The sequence below is a fragment of the Herpailurus yagouaroundi genome, unplaced genomic scaffold, assembly GCF_014898765.1.
Source record: "Herpailurus yagouaroundi ecotype Mexico unplaced genomic scaffold, PumYag 100, whole genome shotgun sequence".
Lineage (NCBI taxonomy): Eukaryota > Metazoa > Chordata > Mammalia > Carnivora > Felidae > Herpailurus > Herpailurus yagouaroundi.
Window position 1 is genome coordinate 47,695,280 of NW_024412391.1, and position 12,420 is coordinate 47,707,699.

At 37.1% G+C, this 12,420-nt stretch overlaps 1 protein-coding gene across 6 annotated transcripts in view; it reads right to left on the reverse strand.

Annotated features, from left to right (window-relative positions):
• Nucleotides 1-12,420, reverse strand: part of KLHL7 (kelch like family member 7) — a 69,598-nt gene that overhangs the window by 19,773 nt on the left and 37,405 nt on the right. For all 6 annotated transcript variants that reach the window (XM_040472449.1, XM_040472443.1, XM_040472448.1 and 3 more), the window contains one exon: nt 4,500-4,642. In XM_040472449.1, coding sequence (XP_040328383.1) covers nt 4,500-4,642 — 143 coding nt within the window. The remainder of the gene's footprint in view (nt 1-4,499; nt 4,643-12,420) is intronic.

The window sequence follows — 12,420 nt, forward strand, 5'->3', positions numbered from 1 at the left end:
GAATTTCTGAATTCTAACTGATGAAAGGTTAAGTTCAATAAAATATAATTTCTGTATAGTACTTCTTATTAAGCAATCTACTTGAATAATGAAATAGTGTTCACTTTGGGAGATTCAAGATAAATAACAATAATTTATAATGAAATCAGCCTTCCCAATTATTTAAATATTAGATATAATAAAGACTAATCAACTTATATTAAAATATTATATACAAATAATAGTAATGGGTGAGTTTTTCAAGATAAAATTTTATAGCAAAAAGAAGGGAGGGTGTGATACTTCTAATAGAAACATTTAATAAACATTTAGTGGAATTCTAATGGTGTTAGCTTCAGGGCATAAGAGACAGTTGATGGAATGAGTATAATTTTATTTGTAGTTATTTCCTCAATTATTTGAATTTTTCCATTGAAAGCCTAAAAATTTGTGGTTGAATACAGGAAAGAACATTAAGTATGTATCAGGCATTTATAAGAGCAAAGTAAGACAATGAATGAGAATTCTGGAGTTACAGTCTCACTTTCAGGCTTGTATAGAATATGTGTCTCTTTTTGACTTTCCAGTAAAAAAAATAAAAAAATAAAAAAATCAAGGAAAGGGTTAGGACTACAAACCAAAAATAAAGTGCTAGGAGTCATTCCACATTTGCCACATTCTACAATGCTCAGCCTCGTAAATGAAATTAAGATCTCCTTGTCCCTCCATACATCAAAATAGCCACCTACTTTAACATAAAATATTTTCTACCAAAATGTAGTTTCATTTCCTTTTAAAGAAACTGAAGTATACTTAACACACAATGTTACATTAGTTTTAGGTGTACGACATAGTGATTTGATAAGTCTATATGTTATGCTCTGCTCACCACAAGTATAGTTAGGGTTTTTTTGTTTTTGTTTTTTGCTTTTAACTGTAAAAATCAATACTGTAGTTAGGCTTTGGGTAACAAGAAGGGATTATTATCAACACTTGAAAGCCATGGTTCATAGAATTATAAACTCCTATGATTTCAATTTTTGCTTGGAAAAAAAAGATCATACTTGTAAGTTTCCTGCTCTTTATTCAAATGGATCCTGAAAAATTAAAAAACAATGAAACAGTGAAATGTCAAGAAGTCTTAACTTTACCTGGTGTGAAATAGATGGGTAGGTGGATCAATCACTTAAGCACAACACCATTGTGCTTAATGGGTTGTACCACATAGGCCATGAAGCCTTGTTGTACCTGCCAGACACCAGTCTTCTGAGAAAGGAAGCCAGATGTCTTTAGTAAAGAAAATACAGCCTATATTCTGGAGATGGAAGAATGGGCCAGAGATGGATGGATGAGTTGAGACCAGACCAACAGGGACAGTCCAAACATGATGGTGTTTAACCAATCTAACCCAACCCTCCCTCCTTGGAGAGGTCTTCTTGCTATCTGGCAGTATATTTACTCATGGGTTATGGTGTTAAATACTACAGTAAGAAGGAAAAGCCTTCTTTGGTAAGGCCTCCTTTTCTACCAAAACAGTGGAGGAACTGCTGCTTTGTAGAACTGCCGAGACTGATGCCTCTAATTGTTGCAGCAGGGTCATGTGTGGTCTTCTGACTGGACCAGATTGAAACTACTGCTAACACTTGGTATATAGCTAACACTCTGCCATGAGTATTTCTGTTACTGTCTATCCATACCATTCGATGGGATTTCTTTTCAGCTGGCAGGGAAAACAAAACCATTTCATGGTCTGACCTCAAGTAAAGAGAGGACTCTGTATGCTATAATCTAAGCTGCAGGACCCTTCATCTATCTCACTTTACCAAAGGTTGTCACACCCTGGTTTCCTATATTGATGCCCGTAATTCTGATCAGTTCTGGAGAACACGAAGTGGTAAGACAAATGCTTGACAGGACAGAAGCTTAGCCTAGAATACAGTCACTACAAAGTTCAAAGATGTGCACAGGTCTAGAGCTGGGTTGGCAAACTATGGCCTACAGATGGCAAAACTGGGCTGGCAAATCACTGCCTATTTTTGTAAATAAATAAGAACACACCCATGCCCATTTGTTCATGTAGTTTATGGCTGTTTTCCTGCTATACCATCAGAGTTGACCAGTAATGACAGAGACTGTGTAGCCTACAAAACTGAAAATATTTATTATGAAGTCCTTTATAAACAAAGTTCATTAGGCTCTGATCTACAGCATGTTGGTATAGCTCCTTGGAAACGAAGGCTATAGCTTGCTGCCCCAAGTATCTCCTACATACTACAGATGGAACAGATCTTGTAACTGAGTGTCCCACTTTTATATGTTTATAGGGTAAACCAAAAAGCTGCCAGTTGCAAGTGAAAGCTAGAGCAGGAGACAACCTTCTAAGTAGGACAGGCTATAGTAGAATGGGTTGGCTGCTCAGTTTACTTTGTGATCCTGGGGCATCAATGTACTGACCAGTGTGCTGCTTATAGCTTGGGGCATGTTCCAGTATGATCATGGAGCATGCCCCTGGGATTCTGGAGCAAGGCCAACCCATTTTTTTTCAGTACATAGGTCCTGGCTGGCCACTAGGTTGTGACAGACAGCAAATGTCTGACACCAAAGGAAACCAGGTTGACCATATCATTAACCTGTTTTGAACCATTTTACCTGATCTATCAAATCACAAATAGCATGCCTTTGACCAATCATTTGGTTTGTAAACATAACCCTGCACTTATGGAGGTCCCAAAGGCACAGAATACCTGAAAGGACGAATCACAACTCCTTCCTAGGAGGTCTTCTCCTTCGGCCAGCGTTATGTCTTTGCGGAGGTGGTCCCTGATAAATCAGCTGATAAATGTGAAAGACCTGAGCTTGGATCATTTGTGATAGTACTAGCCAAGAGGGGACTGCTAAAGCATTTTAGTCCCTTCAAAAATGGTACTAAAGGACAATTCAGAAGAAACCTTCTGATTTGGCAGAATTTCAAGTAGTTCCTTTTATTTTCCATTATGCCCTTCAGGAGAGACAGGCTAAGGTCAGTTTTTATCAATTCTTGACAGTAGCTAATGGTTCACCCAGATGGATGCACACCTGAAATAAGCAACAATGTAAGACTGTTGACAGAAAGATTCGAGGAAGGATAATGTAGATGGCCCTCTAGAAAGGACACAAACTTGCATCCCATATGAATTCTTAACAGAGTGCCCACCAGTAAAGTCTCTTAATAATTACATGGATAGGACTGCCATCTATACCTTCCCTTTTCAATCTGATGCTTGTGCTCAATGGGCTTATGAGTGATCACAGGGTCAATGACAGAGGCTGCATACGCTAGCAGCTGTGGAAGCTAACATACTTTCCCGCCCTAAGGCCAATGTGGCTATCCACTAGTCAGCTCCCACTTTGTCAGGAATATTGATCAATCCTAAGCCCTTGATTTGTTACCAAACCTTGTGGGAACCAGTTAGTTATCTAATACCAGGCTAACTGCACTGGGACCCCTCCACTGTTAAAGGGACAATGCTCTGCCCTCATTGGAACTAATACTTTGGACTTGGCTTGGACTTCACTCTCTCTTGTACACTTGACAACATCACCATATTACAAATGCTTTGTACATCACTACTACAGTATGACACAGACTGCCTCCAAAGAAACAAGTATCAGATAAGCATCCTGATGTCAAGAGGATGCTCTGGACTTATCAGGTATCTATCATCAACCAAAAATGGGCCAACAAAATAATAAAGAGACCATTATATGCTTAGATTCAACACCAGTTATGGGTACCACCTTGCAAGGTTGGGTGTTATATTTTAGGACTATAATATTTGCTCTGCCCCAGCAACACATTTAGTACTAACAGAATATGGTATTATCCCTTCCATAGCCAAAACATACAAGACTAAGAAACGAGGGGTAGAAATGTAAGTGGCCTTTCTCAAGGTTATAATTAATAGTCTATTAAAAATTGTATTTCTAGACCTATGACTCAGGTTCTGCTGGTCCAAATGGTATAACATGTACTGGAAAACACATTAAAATTGATAATTATTTCCATAGTTAAAGGTAACTTTATCTGTTTTCTTTGTGATTTTCTAGGTTTTCAAATTTTCCAGAATGAGTATGTATTAATTTACACTAAAACATAATTACTAAAGTAAAGAAAAAAAAACAACAACAACCCTCATACAGCTCCAGAACCATATTGTCATTGAAAATAGCACCTAAAGGAAACAAGGAGTCGTAATGAATGCAAGGGGTTAGTAACAAAATGAGGTAAGATAGGAGAACTAGTTTTCCATTTTCTTTGATACAGTGGTTACTACACTGCATTCCAGAGCAATTACTGAAACATTTAAAATCTGAGGAGCCTCAATTTCTTTATTTGTTAAAGAAGACAACTATGTATATCAAAAGATATGTGAAAGAACAACACAAACTGTAACTTCTCTAAACGTATGATTATTACTAGTGGCAGATGAGTGTTTATGTGCTCTGAGCTTTCAAAAACAAAAACAATAAAAATCAGTTACCTTTGGGTTAAAATATCTACAAGATTGTGGCTGGGAGCCTCCAAACAGGGCGATGCGGTAGTCATGTTTCTTTCTTCTGGGCCTTGTGCCTTCTACCAATTCCTCTCGATCCTCTGGAGACAGCAGATGATACCTCATTCCACCTGTGGAAAAACATATAGCAACTTTTCAAAAACTTTAGGCACTTTAATGCTTTGAAAAGGAAATAACCAAATATAATAGTGCTTTTACTTCTGTAACTGTTTTTCTATTATCCTTTTAAAGCAGTTAAGGAAAGAGGGGGGAAAGGTAGGAAAATGTGTAAGGGTTGGAGTCCTAACCAATTTATTATTCTCAGCAATCACGATTAGGCTAAGAACGCCAAACCCACTTACTTTACACCAGGTAATTATCTGGCTCTTTAAGCAATAGTTTGCCAAAATAATAGTTACTGAAATTTAGATCTCCTAATCTATCAGTTCTCAACCCTAACTGTACATTAGAATCACCTCGGAAATCTCTGAAACTACCACAGACGAATAAAGTAAAAAACTCTGTTGGAGGGGCCCAGGCACAAGTATTGCCACTTAAAATGTAGTTCAAAGACCAACAGCTTTAGCATCTGGGAGCTTATCAGAAATAGTGAACCCCAGAACCTACTAGGCTTAGTGAATCAGAATCTACGTATTTAACAAAATCCCATGGTAATTCAGATACACACTTCGAGAAAGTAGATGCCTTAGATGATTTGAAAATGCAATGACAGTTCAGAATTAGTGTGATCTAACCTGATCCTTTTCATTTAGCATTTCCTTCATTTTGTCAATGGCCATTTAACAATGAAAAACTTTTAAGGTATTATTTCAAACCAGCATGGGAAGGTGGGTTGCTCAATAAATCATGTTAGATAATGATATAAAGAAAAAAGTTATGGGGCGCCTGGGTGGCTCAGTCAATTAAGTGTCGGACTTCGGCTCAGGTCATGAGCTCACGGTTTGTGAGTTCGAGCCCCGTGTCGGGCTCTGTGCTGACAGCTCGGAGCCTGGAGCTTGCTTCAGATTCTGTCTCCTTCTCTCTGCCCCTCCCCCACTTGTGCTCAGTCTCTCAAAAATAAATAAATGTAAAAATTAAATAAATGTAAAAAAAAAAAAAGGAAAAAGTTATACCCCTACCTCATAATTTATTCTAAGTTCCAAATCAAAAGAATACCTGAATATGCAAAAAATCTCATAAAGGTACTAAGAGAAAAATACAACAGTATTCTTTTTTAAAAATAGGCCCCAAGTGGAAAAGCTAAGGCAGAAAACACAGAAGCCATGAAAAAAAATAACAAAAAACTAAAAAAACTGACTTAACTACATAAAATTTTAAGTTAAATTGCTGCATGGCAGAAAGAAAAAAAAAAACAAAAGACAATGACAAACTAAGAAAATATTTATCAACAAAAGGGACAAATATTGAAAGATACCGTTAACAAGATTAAGACCAGTTACTAACAGAAAATTCCATTAAGTAACTGAACACAGTTCACAGAAAAAGAACTACTTAAATATACTAACTCTTAAACATACAAAAAGACGCTGAAGTGCTCAATTAGAGAAATGCAAATTAAATCATACTTTTTCACTTATCAAATTGGCCAAGATCAAACTGTCTGGACACAGGGTAGAATATAGGTGTGGGGAAGCACATGCTGCCTTCTATACAGTGCTGGGGGGGGGGGGTTGGGGGACGTGAACAGGTACTACTATTTGGAAGGCAATAGTGTGATCCACCGAAATTACAAATGCACACACTCTTTATAGTCAATGATTCTTCTTAATTCTTCCAGGAGTTTATCAACCTAAAGTTCAGTTAGGAAAGTGGTTAAAAATTACTGTATATCCATATAATGGAGTATTGTATGTGGCTGTTAAGAAAAATGAAAAAGGGAATATGTACCCATGGAATAATCTCCCAAAACTAACATGGAATAAAAAAAAAAAGCAATATGTAGCAGAGTACACAGCGTGATACCATTTGTGTTTTAAAATGTACGTTTTATGCATATATACACAGTTATATAATTTATACAAGTATATGTACGTAAATGTGTATGCAGACTCAAGTAACCTCCCGCATGAGGGAACAAGGGGATAGGGGACAGACTTTTCACTATATACCCTTGTGTATCTTTTTGAATTATGTATGATGTGCAGTATTATAGATCCAGAGACAAAATAATGTCAACAACACATGCAAAACACTTTGTTCATGATGCTGTGCTGGGCTTTCAAATAAAAAGAGACAGGTTGGAGAAGTTTGTGAGGGAATGAAAATCAATATTTAGCACCTCCTTCATTTCAGAGTTTGAGTAGAAGCACTTTGTATTGGAACGGCAGGAGACCTTTGCAGCCAAGGCTCTGGCACATGCTCTAGGTCAGGGGTCAGCAAACTTTTTCTGGAAAGGGCCAGATAGTAAATATTTTAGGCTTTGCGAGCCACAGATGGTTTTTGTCACATACTCTCCATTTGTTTGTTTTTATAATCCTTTTAGCTCAGGGCTAGCTTTAGCCTGTGGAGTGTAGTTTGCTGACCTCCCCTCTAGCCCTCCTGTTCCTGGTCTGAGATAGTGGTTCTTGCCTGACCATCACTAGTAGCAGCAGTGCCTGGAAACTTGTTAAAAATACAAATTACCGTACTTGACCCCAGACTTTGTAAATCAGAAATGCTGGAATTTAAGAGCTACTGCTCTAGGAGGGCTCCACACAGGCACAAGTGTACTGTGGATACTCCCAACAAGAGAAGACAGGTAGCAAGGAAGGAGAGGGACAGGAGGTAATGGTTTGCAAACAACAGGCCACTGGGTAAAAGTGGCTGACTGTGGCCAACTGTGTTGACCTCTGTAGGAAGCATAAGCTGGGGCTTTACTGGTAGGCTTTTTCTCTACAAGGACAGGGCTAGAAACAAATACTCTGACATCTTTCCTGGGGAGCTCTTTGCTCTTTAGGCTTATTGCTTTGGGAGTTATTCCCTTTAGAGTCAGGTATTGTCACTTGCAAATTTTGAGTAAGAAGTTGGTCTGGCCCTTGCAGTGGCTTCGACTGTGCTATTTTGCTTCCGCTTTGAAAAGACAGTGCTAAGGCAGATGTTAGGAAGGTAATTAATGATCTGAAGAAGGGAGGTTTGAGGTCTTCTTTCCTCCATTTAGCTCTGCCCAGGTCCCAAAGCCTAGAAGAGTCTCAGCTGCTTGTATTAGTCAGGGAATTTTAGAATAACCTACTGTCTTTATTTTTAAAAAAGAAAAAAAATCTAATAAATAACAGAGCCTTGATTGGCTTTCTGGAATCCCTACACTTGGTTGGATTTCCAGAATAATCCTGCCATCCTGTTTCTTTTTTTTTTTTTTTTTTTTTTAAATTTTTTTTTTCAACGTTTATTTATTTTTGGGACAGAGAGAGACAGAGCATGAACGGGGGAGGGGCAGAGAGAGAGGGAGACACAGAATCGGAAACAGGCTCCAGGCTCTGAGCCATCAGCCCAGAGCCCGACGCGGGGTTCGAACTTACGGACCGCGAGATCGTGACCTGGCTGAAGTCGGACGCTTAACCGACTGCGCCACCCAGGCGCCCCTGCCATCCTGTTTCTAAATCAATTCAGAATCCACATAGGAACTAAATACTGTATGTACTTGAATGAGATTGGCTAGTTGTCTTTAACAGCTCACATCATGTATGAAGAAACAGGTGCAGTGCTTTATCCAATGAAACCAGAAATATAACACACGGTGTGGGAATGGAGGCATGACAAAAAATCTAATATTAACATGTGTGAAATCCAAAAGGTGAAAGCCCTAATCTAAAGGTATCTTTTTGGTTCCAATTTTTTCTTTCATCTTTATGAACTTAAGAGACTAATGGGCACCTATGCTGTACTTCTTAAAATTCTCTCTATACCTTGGTTTTCAAGACACCATCCTTTGGTTCAAGCAGTTTAATAAATTCTCCTTTCCTGGTTCTTTTCCTTCTACCACTGCTTAAATGTAGGTATTCATAAAGATATGTCCCTAACTTATACCCTCTTCTCTTTTTTCTCTTCACACTTTAACTGGATCAAAATATTCCTAGTCTTTTAAAAATTCTTTATTTTCATTTAACAAAAAGATAGTATACCATATACTGTTTCATGCTTTTACCACTTATGAAAAATTTCCAAATTACTAGATATTCATTTAAAATATTTTTAGTAAATACAAAGCATTCCATTGTATGGATATATCATAGTACTTTTCCAATTTAAGGGACAATATTGGGTCAACCTACCTAATGCCATAACGATATTATTAAGTAGTAGCAGTGTGATAAATCTAATGAAAATTTTACTTAACTTCCAAATTAAGAGGCAAGTGATACTATTTAATTACTAGGACACTCAAACTTGATGCCACTCCTGAGAAAGATGTCCTAGGCAGGAGGGAACATGCTCCTTTCTCTTTCATTTATTTCCTTAACTTTGTGCCTGAAACCAGCTATACCTTAAATGAAATGTCCAGATAAGGCACCAAAAACAACTTAATGGTTCAAAGTAGGTTCCAGCTACCTTCTATGAGAGGCTTTCTTGATCATCACATTAATTGAAATCTTACAGTTGGTCCCATTTGTGGATACTATCCATGTGGTTTTTGGTTTAGGATGACTGGGAATTCAAGAGCCCAGGAGAGTTAGCATTAGTATACTTAACTTAGCATATTACAGTCATTGCCTGCACATTTCAGGCCTCTTCAAAGAATAAGCTTAACTTCTACTTACAGCAGCATGACAGTTTAGACTTCCACAAAAACAAAATAACTTTAATGCTGGAAATAATAAATGTTAAAACATCGTTTTATGTTTTAAATGCATTGCTAAGGGGCACCTGGCTTGCTTGTCAGTAGGGCATACAACTTGATCTTTGGGTTGTGGGTTTGAGCCCCATGTTGGGCTTTCTTAAGATTACTTAAAGTAGGGGCGCCTGGGTGGCGCAGTCGGTTAAGCGTCCGACTTCAGCCAGGTCACGATCTCGTGGTCCGTGAGTTCGAGCCCCGCGTCAGGCTCTGGGATGATGGCTCAGAGCCTGGAGCCTGTTTCTGATTCTGTGTCTCCCTCTCTCTCTGCCCCTCCCCCATTCATGCTCTGTCTCTCTCTGTCCCAAAAATAAATAAATGTTGAAAAAAAAATTAAAAAAAAAAAAAGATTACTTAAAGTAAAATAAAAAGTAAAGGGTAAAAAGAGTAAAGAGTAAAATAAAATAAAATAAAATAAAAAATAAAATAAAATAGTTAAAGTGACAAAAAAAAATGCACAGCCAAGATCAGAGGGTGAAAAATGAGAAAACTAAACACTAGAATGGTAAGCATTTAGAGACCCTGGAGCAACTCTGAGGGCTTTTGATAATATCGGAAACATAGAAATTTATTTTATTGGCTGTATGAGGGAGAGAGGTCTTAGATTTATACAAGTAAGGTGTTGGAACTGAGATCTTTGCCTAAAGCCAATTCACTTGGACTTGATATACCTTTAATGAAAAGATGAGCCAAAACAAAACAAAACAAAATGCCAAAAAACTAAGCTGCCTTATGGCAGAATGGGGAAATAATACTTTGCCTATTTAAATTTCAGCTCCAGGTAGAGGTAAAGTTTCCTTTCCTTTATAAATTCTATACAAAGAATTTATAATGATGGCCCTGCCCTTGTAAAGGCTGAGGTTTGAATTTACCTATCTGTAAATCTAGGAAACTGTAAGCCAAGAAAAATTCAAAGTAGTCTTGGATTTTTGTGCCCCAGGGCACTTGGCAAAAGCAAATACTATTCTCCTCTTGAGGTGAGCAGGGAAGACTCACAGGAATACAACCCAGGTCTCCCCATATTCTTGGAGATTACTATCAAACAAATATAAGCTCACAATACAAAAATCACAAAACACATAAGGAATTAAGCAACCAGAAATGAGTCAAAACAAGCAACAAATAGCAGTATCTGGTCTTCAAAGACTTCACATATTGGTATCATCAAACATAAAACATAAAATAACTATATTTAAGGTGTTTACAGAAATAAAAGAACTGAAAACATGAGCAAAGAAAGGCCACTGAAAATGACCAGGCTGCTATGAAAAAAAAAGAAATATCAAGTAATATTCAAAACTGAAAGGGTAAGTTAAACAACTGACTAGAATAGAAATAGATGAAAGAATCAGTGAACTGGAATACAGACTTGAAGGATTACCCCAAATGCAACACAACGAGACAAAGATGAATGGAAAGTTTAGAAATCACAAAGGCAAGACCTGCCAACATTTCTAACTGAAGAATTCCTGAAGCTGTGGCATTATTTGAAGAAAAAAATGGCTGAGAATTTTCCAAATGATGAAAAACACAGATCATTGGACTCAGGAAACAAAACAAATACCAAGCAGGATAAACTAAAGAAATAAACACCCATACACATTTGGTGCTAAACACCACAAATAAAGAAAAGCTCTTGTAAAAAGCCACAGAAAAAATTCAGATCATCTACAAAGAATGACAACTAGACTAATAGCAGGGATCAACAGTAATGATGCAGGGTGAAATAACACCTTCAAGTATTCAATCTAGAATTATACGCCCACTTAACCTTTCATTTAAGAATAGGATGAATAAAAAGACATTTCCAGATAATCATTTACAATGGCTATTACAATCAGACCATAAATGTAGAAATATGGAAAATAATCTCAGAAGGAAGGTCTAAGGTACAAGAAATGGTGGGCAAAGAAACTGGTAAATAAACACTCACTATATTTTTTAAAAATTATAAAAAAATTATAATGTCCCACTTGGAAAGTTAAAAAAAAAAAAAAAAGAAAAGAACTAAAATACAGAACACCTAAAGAGATATACTGAATTAAAATGTCCTAAGACCCTTGTTTTCTTCTAGAGAAGGGTAGAAATCAATCTATCTATGTTTATTTTTTCATTTTGAGAGAGAGAGAGAGAGTGCACATTGTGCACATGCACAAGCAAGGGAGGGGCATGGAGAAGGAGAGACAGAATCCCAAGCAGGCTCCTCACCATCAGAGCAGAGCCCAATGTGGGGCTCTTATTCTCAAACTGTGAGATCATGACCTGAGCTGCGACCAAGAGTTGGATGCTTAACTGAATGCACCACCCAGGTGCCCTGAAATATATATATTTTAAGTTTATTCATCTATTTTGAGAGACAGAGACAGTGCGAATGGGAGAGGGCAGAGAGAGAGGGAGAGAGAAATCCCAAGCAGGCTCCGTGCTGCCAGCCACAGAGCCTCATGTGGGGCTCAAACCCACGAACCATGAGATCATGACCTGAGCTGAAATCAAGAGTCAGACGAGCTCAACTAACTAAGCCACCCAGGTGCCCCTGGAAGCAGGTAGAAATATTAATGTTTAAGGTACACATATTAAAATATAAAGCATAACTATTAAAAAGATTGATACAAAATATAAAACTTCTCTAACAGAAGGAAAAAATGAAGGGAATAAACCTCAACCCAAAAGGAGATTAAAAAAGCATAGAAAAATTGGGATGAACAAAAAGTGCAAAATAAGGTATTAGAAATAAGAATATAATAGTATTTACAATAAATTAAATGGAATATAATTTACCTGTTAAAAGATAGTAAGAAAGGGTTTAAAAAAGAAAATAAAGCTATATGCTGTTTTTAAGAGATCTAACTAAAATATAAGGACACAAAATGTTTGAAAAGAAATGAATGCATAAATATAAGCTAAGACAATAGTAACCAGATAAAAAGTGGTTTAGTTATATAAATATCTGATAAAATAGAGAAAGGCAACAATCTTTACTAGGGAAAAAGAAGATCATTACATAATGATAAAAGGTTGCATTCACCAGGAAGATAACATTTCTAAACTCATATTTAGAACCCTCAAAATATAGAACAGAAA